The sequence below is a fragment of the Porites lutea genome, chromosome 2 (genome assembly GCF_958299795.1).
Source record: "Porites lutea chromosome 2, jaPorLute2.1, whole genome shotgun sequence".
In the NCBI taxonomy this organism is placed as follows: Eukaryota; Metazoa; Cnidaria; class Anthozoa; order Scleractinia; family Poritidae; genus Porites; species Porites lutea.
Window position 1 is genome coordinate 25270782 of NC_133202.1, and position 11080 is coordinate 25281861.

Below are 11080 nucleotides of genomic sequence, written 5' to 3' on the forward strand. Positions count from 1 at the left end.
GACTTCAGTTGGTAATTACCCGATAATCTGAAAATTTTACGCTCAAAATCGGCCGTCTGTCAAAATGCTTTATATCGAATCGACTGTATCAGTACGTCTTGTATAAATTCTTTAGCATGCTGTATTCTTGCATGGGAGCACGTTTCCCAAAGTTGAAGTCTAAAATACATTTGTGTAAATTTTATAAAAATGAGGGCTCGCTCAGGGGAGGAACTATTTTTGAGAGATGTCAGTTAACAAACAAGCAATACCCATATTGACGATGGGTGCAAGTAATTCTGAATATTAATTTCATCTTCCTTTGATAGGTTACCTGTGTGTATTCTGCCCGTTTGGCGTGCGTTTTATTTTGTACAAAATTCAAAATTTCTCCGCGTAACAATTTGTTAACTACCAAGTTGTTTTGTCCATTTACACTACTTTTTTACCTCTTTGCCATATTTATATTTAGACGTCAAAAACTGAAAATTGTTTTGCTGTTCAACTACTATATTCGGCCCTACGTTTTCAATTTTAAAACAAGGCCATTATGGTCAAGATACCCTCTGAATCCCTTCGTTTGAGTAGATCAAGTACAGCTTTGGGAGCAATGTAATATTTGGTACTTGATGCTGTGATCTTGTTTGGAAGAACAACGTAGAAAGGACAGTTAGTATCGCCTTAGAAGTGTCTTTATAACTGAGTGTCTTCATATCATTATGCATGCAGTACTCTGTCATCGATCATTGTTGATCCTACAGTATGTAGGACGTGTGTTACATAAATATGAAACTAGTAAATAGCTTGGTATGTACCCTTACAATCAATGTCTCTGTATCATTATGCAATACTCTTCCATCATTGCTAATCCTAAGCAGTATGAATGACGCGTTTCAGACATGAACCTTGTATGCAGCAGTTGTTGTTTATTCTTAGGGTTGTGCTTTCTGCCTTAAATACTTGAATTTATAGTTCTCTTTTTTTTTCTCTTGTTATTTAAATTGTGATAAGACATACTCCTCACGTATAGCTCTTGGCGACTTTGAGTGATGAATTTCCTTGTTTTAAACCCTTACAGAAAATATGCAAGATCTACGTGAAGCAAGCGTACAAACTCCTATACCAAGGCCATCAAGAGAAGTGCGGCAGCACGAACGAGATTTAGAGAGGCATCTCAGAGAGATGCGACAACGCGAAGAAAATTTACAAAGGCAGTTGCTGGAGTTACAAGAAAACTCGCAAAGACAGCACAGGGAGATGCAGCAACGCGATCAAAACCTTCAAAGGCAACTAAGCGAGAAACAGCAACGTGAAGAAAATTCACAAAGGCAGCTGAGGGAGATGCAGCAACGGGAAGAAAACTCACAAAGGCAGTTGAGGGAGATGCAGCAACGGGAAGAAAACTCACAAAGGCAGTTGAGGGAGATGCAGCAAAACTCACAAAGGCAACTCAGAGAGATGCAGCAACGTGAAGAAAATTTGCAAAGACAGCTGAGAGAAAAAGACCAGGAAGTAAATGAACTAGAGTTAAGTCTTTCATTAGCTCAGCAAACAATAAGTGAACATCGACGACAGGAAACATGCGACTGGGTTATTTCCCGTAATGAAATTCAGATAACAGAGAATTGCCTAGGGAGGGGTGGTTGGGGAAGTGTCAATGAAGGTACCTACTGTGGCTGTACTGTAGCGGTGAAGCAAATCCATGATCTGATTCTATCCCGCCATAACAGGTTTTTATTTGAAAGAGAAATGAATATTGCTTCAGCTTGCCGCCATCCCTGTTTGCTACAGTTTATTGGCGCCACAAATGATGAAGGAAGTCCGCTATTTGTGACAGAGCTCATGGAGAAAAGTTTGCGAGCTTTGTTTGAAGAACGGCCGCTTTCCGAAACAGAAGTGCGTGTCATTTCTCTGGATGTAGCTCGTGCTCTTAACTATCTTCATCAGAAGAAACCATCACCAATCATTCACCGGGACGTTAGCAGTGCCAATGTGTTGCTATGGCGACAAGGTGACCAATGGAGAGGCAAAGTGTCAGATTATGGCACTGCTAATTTCATGCAGCAGACCATGACAGTGGCTCCTGGAGCTATGATTTACTGTGCGCCTGAAGCACTTTCGTCAAATCAGACTCCTAAGGTTGGTAATCATTTGTTTCAGATCTGAGTACTGCACGACTATTTGATAGCGGCACAATTTGGTGGACTTGGTTCATTATTGATTATTCCAAATCAGTTTGGTACTTTTACTGTTACCGGTTCTTTTATCAAAATGTTGTTTCCGCATAAAGAAAGGGAAAGAAAGCTGTATTCGCGTGAGGGAGATGTCTTAGATTACGAAAAGAAGACGTTGGTTTGCCTATGTCATTGAACCAGGCGTACTCATAAAATCATCAGAGTTGTTAGGATTGAATCGACGTAGTGTTGTTTTCACGAGAGCTTGCTTGTCATTAAGAACAGAGTGGAGCTAATTACCATTGAGACAACACCAGTACATATCTATTGTTCTTTTTTAGGTCGACGTTTACAGCTTTGGTGTTCTGTTATGTGAGATGTGCATCGGGGAACTTCCAGATCCTGAAAGGCGTGACGAGCAAGTTCTTCTTATGTCGAACCGCGCTTTAAGAGGCCTGGTACGGAGATGCCTGCAGACAGATCCTGAAGCGAGACCAACCATGCAGCAGATCATCGATGAATTACCCAGAGCTGTGTGACACCAGTTCTGTCAGTTTCGCTGCTGATAGAATGGCCTGGCTAACTATAAGAATGTCTTTTACGGAAAGTCGGTCGAATTGTTTATCCTTAAGTTAAAAATCGTCGTTTATTATGAAAAATTGGTGTTTTTGCCAAATCAGTTTTCACTCAGCGAAGTGTATTTATTTCACACCAAAGAGAAAGCGAGGTCTTTATAAAGTTTAGTAATCATGCCCAAATCCATATTTTTTTACATTTGCCATTGTGGGTGATGCCAAAAAGATGCTTAGAATTAACCTTGGTGAAAGAAGTAAGGCTTGCGACGATATCGCTGAGACGTCATTTCGATATCCTAAGCTTGCTTTTTATATAATCGTTAGAGGAGAAGTTTTTATTGCCGGGGCCTAGCCGAAGGCTGGCACCGGTCATAAAATGCAACGCGTTTCTGTGTTTTCAAAGTTACATTGTTAGGGATATATCGCTGACTGAGATATATCGCTGGCTCGTTACTTTGGGAGTGTTCGCTGAGATATATCGCTGCCGTCATAAATTTGAAGTTGGGAGCGATAACTGTAACCATGTAAATATCAATTCGATTAGTTTGCACGCGGAATGGTTTAATGCGACTATATTTACCACTTATCAATAAATGAGATCCCTGTCTATTGCAAAATATTGTTACAGTATTCATCCTAGCGATGACAAGGCTTGGTGGACGTAGAACTGTGTACACTACGACAAAGCAAAAATCTTAACTTATTAAACTTGCATGCGCCAAGCTTTGTTTATGCGTTTCAATACCTTACAATTCGCACTCCCTACAGGAAACTTCGTCAAATATTTTTCGACAAACAATTAAAACTCATTAGGAGGAAGTCTATCACTGCTTTGACTTATGAAGCAACAAAACAAAATATTTTCAAATAACCTTTGTCACGCAATATTTACGTTAGCGAGATGCGCAAATTCTCAACTGTTCAAAATGCGGGATTCCCTAACATTTTGTCTTTTCACATTATTCATTAGACGTTGATGTACAATTTGTACGTTTTTCCCCTTGGTATTCTTAGCTACTTTGGATTCTTGTTGCTAAGAAGATCTAAGAAATATCTTATTATTATATAATCGATCTGAACACGTGAGAAAAACTGCGTAACTTGACAGCCTAGGATTGGGAGTTGACATTATTCATTACACCTTGTTTTCATCTCTAAAGAATATTTGCAATAAAAAAGATTTTCATGTCGCCCTACAAACTTGTTGATGAAAACGACCCTTCCACGTGGGTTGCCAAGACAAAAGTGGCCCCGGTAAAATTTACGAAGTGATTCTTGTTTTTGTAAAGACCATCGAATATTTGACTAACAGCGTGATAACGTTGAAAACATTTTTCTTTATTCTTACATATCATGCTATTCGTTACTAATAAAAAATATTTTTAAAATTAATTCCGGCGAAATTTATGCACATAAAATAGATAACATTAATTGAAGACAAGAGTAGATAATTCGATATTGGCAAGTTTTAGGATATAAAACTAAATCTAGTAGGCCCATTACGCTTTTTTAATTCAGTAGAGTTCTCTATCCAATAGGTAGCTTATTCATGGCATAGAATTTGCCTAAATTCATGTTACTTACTTATAAAGTAGGTCATGCGTATGAAGTAGGCATTGTGTTAAATAGACAATATTGAGTGAAGAAACAATTGTGAAACGTTTTACGATACATATATACGATTGAATTTGGAGAGCAGGTAGAACATTAAGCGATTGCAATTAATTAGTGAGAGTTTCCTATCCAATAGGTAACTTTTTTGTAGAATAGAGTATTTAATCCATACGTCACTCATAAAGTATATCAGAATATGGTTTATAATAAAACGTTTTAGGTTGTGCGTTTAAATCTGCCTACTAGTAGCCAGCACATTAAACAACTGTAATCAGGGTTTCCTATCCAATAGGTTACTTATAATTAGCAATTATTGAATGGGGCTGAGTACGATGGGAAGAATTATACAGATCGAGGAGGATCACATCTACCGAGGCTTAATTATTCATTCAAAATATTTTAAAGTTCTTAACAAGCTTACCTCCTCGCATACCACATCTATCTTCTAAGCTTTGGCTTATTTTTACACAGTTTCAGGATATAAACAGAGTTTTTTGCAGATATTCCTCAAAAAGTAGATAACATCCATAGAGCAATATGTTTTGCGTATTCTTGCTTTCATTCCGCTCCGCGCGTTTTCGTCAGAAATTCAGCTATTTCGTCTACAAATAGCTGCGTGAACGTCATATTTTTTTAGTTTACTCGTGAATTAATATTTTGGCCGCCGCGCCTGGAAACGAAGTTGACCGATGGTCTATTGCCCATGCAACCTCGTTTCCAAATCAATATACCATTGACTGATCAAATTCGTTTCCAAGTCAATATACCACCGAATCGCTGGTGAATTGCTCGCATCTTCCAAATGTGGTAAACACCAGCGGGTTATTAAAAATTAGCCGGGAGCTTTAAGCGTATCAGAAACTGTGAAATATTTTGAAAGAAAAATAAGATCGATTATACATAAATTCAGTCATCACTTGCTTCTAGTAAAGTAAGTCGTCCCCACAAAAAAGACGATACGAGATACGATTAGATTGGTCGCTTAAGTATATGATTAGAGTTTTCTATCAAATAGAAGAGGGTTTTAGTTTTAGAATAGGGTTACTTATAAAGTTGGTCATACACATGAAAAAGACAACATTATTCAAAGAAACCAGTTACTGATGTTCAATTAATATGGCGGAAGGTTTGGTAAAGCAGCGTTTTGAAAAGACTGAAGGTAAATCAAGAAAGTCTCTCTCCTTTTCTCTTTTGGAGAAAATTAAAAAAGCCTAAAATCCTTATTTTGACCTCAAAAGAGGTCAAAGAAAATGCTTTTGCAAACAAACTAACGAGCTGAGCCCAGCGTGATACAAGATCAGGAAAACATCAAATTCAAGGAATAGAAGAAAATCGCTTAGTTATTCAGATCGTGAGAAAAAAATAAAGGACCTAAAAGCCTTGTTGAACCACAAGAAAAGAGCTTTACGCTTCGAAAGAGGTCAAAGAAACTGCTCTTTAGTCTTGCATCAGAGGGAAAATCATGCCGACCAGAAATTCAAAAACAACAGGAAATGAACAAGCGCGTCATGACCTCCCAGTGTTAGACAAACGGCTAAAGTCACATTTGCTTATTCAAAACATAGAACCCTCCAGAGCATAACCTACCCGCCAGAGAGAAAAAACGTATTGGAACAGGCAGCATTTTGGCATGAAGTAAAAGTGGGGTAGCGTTTTAGCACTGAAAGCAAATCTTGTCCTGATGCCAGTGTAGAAATCGCTTTGACCTTCTCATTGCGCAACACACGCGACATTCCCAGCCGCTCCAATTCCAAAAGACTTGTTTCGACAGCAGAGTTAAAAATCGCTCTTGCGTCCGCCATTTCTGAATTCAGAATACTTCTTTCCCGCAGTTGCATGCAAACGAAAACGCAATAAACAATATAGACTGGCATTTGATTGACAGGCATCAATCTACTTCCCCTAAGCCGCACCAATCAGGGGCTCCGTTTGCCAGCGTACGGAGTTTGCCAAAAGAACAATGATATCGGGCAGGCGTATTTTTTTCTCCCGTCCCCATCCCCCCTTTCCTTCTTTCTCCCTAGCACCTCCCCCTAGGGTTACTATTTTTTTCTTAGGGTTACTCGTTTTTTCTTCTCGGGCTGCCGTCCTCGTTTCTCGCGTCTCGCGGCTTCGCCGCTCAACGCTCGCGCGCGCGTGCACTCCCCTTACTAAATCTGAAGGAAAAGAGAGACTGCTCGCAGTCTAATTTTTAAGAAGTGAAGGGAGCTTCCGGTGCAATAGTTCTTCGGTGTTGATTTGTCTGCCACTCATTTCCGGAGCAACGGTCAAGCACGACTAATTAGGGGGTGTTTCTCATCTTCACAGTGTTTTCGGGCAGGCGTTTTCTCTTCTCTCTCCCCACCCCCCACCCCCTACCCCGCTCCTTTTGACTCGCTCCATTTTCTGCCCTCTTTTCGAGTAATATGTGCTTTCGCGAGCGAAACATTCGCGCGCCCGAAGAAATGCCTGCACTGCAGGCTAATAAAATACAGCAGAGCTTTGATTTGGGTCGTTACGCCACGCTTTACGCGATGGGCTTAAAGTTGTTTATAAGAAGTTCAAGAAATATTAAAGCGCCGAGATGTAGACGACGTTTGTTCTCGATTAACTTTCTGCAAATTTTTATCAAACTATTAAATTTGAAATCGAGTGCGCAATCAAAATAGAAAAACCGTTTGGACAAACCCTTTGAAAGTTAGAAAAGCCATTAGCTATCCGTTAGTTTTCTAACAGAAAACTGATCATGGTTAGTGTACCTAAAGAAGGTCACATATCTTGGGGGCCAGATTGGCAACCAGGCGTGAAAACTTGGTCGCCACTTAGTAAAAACTAGTCGCATTAGCACACCCACGCGTCGCAAAGTCGAAATCTGTTTTGGCAGCGTTTTATTTTCTTTGGACGAGTGGATTTTATGTTCCGACAACCAAAATCTGCAAAGTACTTGTCCGATGGACAAGTGAAGTGAAAAAAACGTTTTTTTCCCTAGTGAAAGTGAATGTGAACTTGATATGAAAAAATCTCGTAGTACCTCTCACCATTCGTCATGCTATCGAAAAGTCCAGAAATCTACCTTGACGAGTTGCGATAAGTTTTTGCCCTTCGACTGAAATAAAGAGGGAACTTTCACTTGTAGAACACGGGAAAAACTATGGAAACAACAGTTGATTGACGTATTATATTATTGCCCCCGCAGGGATTTCGCCTTCTGGGCGAAATCCCGGGGAGGCACCCTAGTAACTCGCGCGTATATTAAGGAAAGTACTTACAGTTGAAATATACAGTCATACAGCAATATAGAAATAATCTCGATTTGCTTGAACAGGGGCCGCGAGGAATCGGTAGGTAGTGATGACGTTTCTATTCTTTGCGCCCGCAAGTACGAAATGGTTAGGATGACGTAAAGACAGAACATCCCCAAGGGACCCCTTAGGTAGATTTTGTGACAGTGTGCAGTCATACTTCGACACTCTTTAGCGTTACGTGTTGTGGAGCAGTTGTTTCAGTGAAAGTTACGGACCAAAATTTAAACGACACTCGTTAAGCACAGAAGAAGTTATAAGGTGCGTATAACTGTGTATATATACTATAAACACTTGGAGAGTTTGCCAGACACGAGTTCCCAAATCTTTCACTGGAAACCTTGTCAGACACTCTTTCTCTCTCTTTGACCGGAATAAGACTCAGCCCCAAACAAGCAAGACGAGTGAACAACGGCTAGCTTCTCACTGGCAGAACGATAGACGATTACAGAAATTCGCCGACAATCAAATTCTGTGCTGACTTATTCCCTGCTCACAGATGTCCTTCCGCTAAAAAGTTTCAAATAAGACTAGAATGCGCGAGTGTAAATTGATCAAACGTCCTTTTCATTTCTAAGGTTTCCTTTCCGGCAAATAAAATGAACTGAATGTAAAAAGTGAACGAGAAATAGAAAAAAAATTCAACTTCTAATTAAATCTTTTCTTATGGTTTGGAACAAACTATTCCCGAAACTGAGAATGTTTTGATCAAAGCTGTGTAAATCGACCTGAAACTGTGCATGGAACCTTGCGTTTCCTGTACTTATCTCACCTATTGTATTGAATATGTGTGAAAATCTTCCTTATGAATCGGTATATTTTAAAGAGCCACACAACGAGCAAGAATGCTATTGACCGACAATATACAGAGCGGGGGCAGCTGTAGTGTCAACTATTACTTTTTGTTAAGTTTTGAGCTTTTCTGCCAATATTCCGCGAAGGAGTGGCAGCAAAACTCAAGCTTCTTGTAAATAATGACTAGCTGTTTTCCAGTAGTTTCATGGCCAGTTCATCATATTTGATCGATGTGGCCTTTTGTCTTTCTTTAACTGCCATTTGTAAGCAATAGCTATAAAAGAATGCAATTACTACGTCGACGGATCATCCCTTGTTGACAAGATTCCGGACAAATCTACATCATTAGTAAGGAATTTTGGGGCCCAAATCGCTTGTTGCTTCTTTACAAGAGCTTTGTGTTATCACATTTTGAATACTGCAACTCTTTACTTTTGGGTATAGGTAAAACACTTAACAAGAAACTGGAAGATGCGAACTATTATGGTCTACGAACTATAATGAACATGGGGAAAAGTACCGATTATGAATCAATTCTTAGGATGGCAGATATGAATACCTTGGAACATAGACGCATAGAACAATCCTTAATGATATTTTTAAATATTTCAAGGAGAATGGTCCAGGCTATGTAGCCAATTTATTCAAGCCCCGAGTTACACCATATAATCTTAGAAGCAATGGTCTAAATGTTGTTCAAACTTCATATAATAGTAGATTCCTTCATGGTTCATATGCGTACATGATCTCGCACATCTGGAACCAGCTGCCATCTGCTGTAAAAAACGCACCTCCCCCCTGCATCATCCTTTCGGAGACTTTTAACTAAGTTAAATTTTATCGGCTGTCAAAGAGCAATTGCCTTTGACCCGATTTATTTTTATAGATGGATGTTATTTTATTTTTTTTTAAGTTAATTGGTTGCTATGGAAATATTAATTAATTGATTTTTTTTTATATTGTCAAACACTTTTATCATGAGCCCGTGGCTCGGGGGATTGGGAGACCACCCCCTGTGTATCTGACATTAAATAAATTATCTATCTAGACGTCTCTTCCAGCGAAACGTCTCCGGTGGCGTGTGGTGACTAGAGAGATGGCTGAATTCGCAGGCTTGCCTTAGTCTATTGTTCTACAGTCAATCCAACTCTTTCGTTGAGGCCTTAGGGCCAGAAACAAAATTTACACAATTTACAATTGTTTTGTGATGATATTGAAAAAAAAAAATAGAGAATTCTTTAGATACAAGATACAATTCTTACAAATTTCGATATTTTGGTTTCTTGGCTTTGCAAAATTTGCAAAATTTACAATTAAAACAACCACTGAATTGGTTAAATTAAAAAGAACACCATATGTTAAGAGTAAAGATGTTAACCACAATAATTATGGCAATCTTTTTTTCATTTCATTCAGCTGGCAGAAAATCTACATAACTTATTCTAATTAATTCCTATTTGTCTTTTTTTGGGGATTCTCTGGACATGCTCCTGTGTAGAAAAAATGTGGACAACTAAATACTCAGAATCGCAATTTCCGGCTTTCTGAGATTTGAATAAATTGATGTTAGGGTCAATTTTCGTTAACATTTTTTTCCGCGGGTAAATTCTCGCTTTCGTTGTTACAATGAAGTTTTTTTTTCTATTATAACTGTCAAGAGTCGTTTTAAGTGGATCGGCAGATCGACTGGCCTTATAAGTCGTGGGAAAACGCTGGTATTAAAGTGCAATTGACTTTTTATATGTATTCTGTGTAATTCTACTTTGAGGGAAACTATCAAATATTCAAATCATGAAAAAAAATTTAATGCCCGGCGTGAAACACACAAGCTTCTTATCATTGTAGACAACATAAGCAAGGAAAAATCACGTTTTAAAAGACAAAAGGAAAAAAACTTGAAATAACTAGGGGGAAGGGGATTATGGTTATCACCTCGTAGCGGAGTAAACTTGTAGTTTATGGCATCACTCAAGGTGTTCAGGACTGAACGCCAATATTTTGTGCTTCGATGCTAAAAATAAAAAGAATGTTTGAGAAAGGTAAGGGGTCAAATAAAACCATACCGTGACTGGTCTCCTTTAGATGTTCAACAAGGAACTCCCTTTTCACATGGCAGTCCACTGAAAGCCCTCATTTTTCCAGTTGGGTGAGTTGGACCGTGGGCGTGACTTTCTCAGACTGATCAGTTTGCCTCGCTAAGGGAGGTATCTTACTTTTAATGGTCAACTAAAAGGGAAAAAGTTGTTCTGGAGGGTCTTTTCCTTCTTCTATTTCTTCTTTTTTTGCTTGAATTTTTCAGGCAATTCAGCCAGTATAAAATGTTTTTGTTTTTTTTCTAATCCCCGGCTCCATCCTTCCCTGACACAGTGTAAGCTTCACACGAGGATATTTAGCCGGTATTTTTTGTTTCGCTTGCACCGTAGACCATTTTCACCGTGACTTAAGCGAAACGAGCAAACTACAAAATACCCGCAAAAAGTAAACCAGGTCTGACAGGTTTAAGAGGATCACTGACCCCAGACGTGACATCACGCGTTTTAAAAATGAAAAGAGAAACTGTGGTTGGCGGGTAAATTCCCCGTCCTAGATTATTCTTCAAACCTGTGGGCTGCAGCAGCTTTTTGGTATCTGATCGGTTTTCAGTGACAGAATTTCTTTAGAG

At 39.1% G+C, this 11080-nt stretch overlaps 1 protein-coding gene across 1 annotated transcript; it reads left to right on the forward strand.

The window, feature by feature from the left end:
• Window positions 1-1344: 1344 nt before the first annotated feature.
• LOC140928101 (uncharacterized) lies at window positions 1345-2727 on the forward strand. Its single transcript, XM_073377821.1, has 2 exons — window positions 1345-2118; window positions 2495-2727. The coding sequence occupies exons 1-2, from the start codon at window positions 1363-1365 to the stop codon at window positions 2690-2692; spliced, it is 954 nt and encodes a 317-aa protein (XP_073233922.1). The 5' UTR covers window positions 1345-1362; the 3' UTR covers window positions 2693-2727.
• The last annotated feature ends 8353 nt before the right edge of the window (window positions 2728-11080 follow it).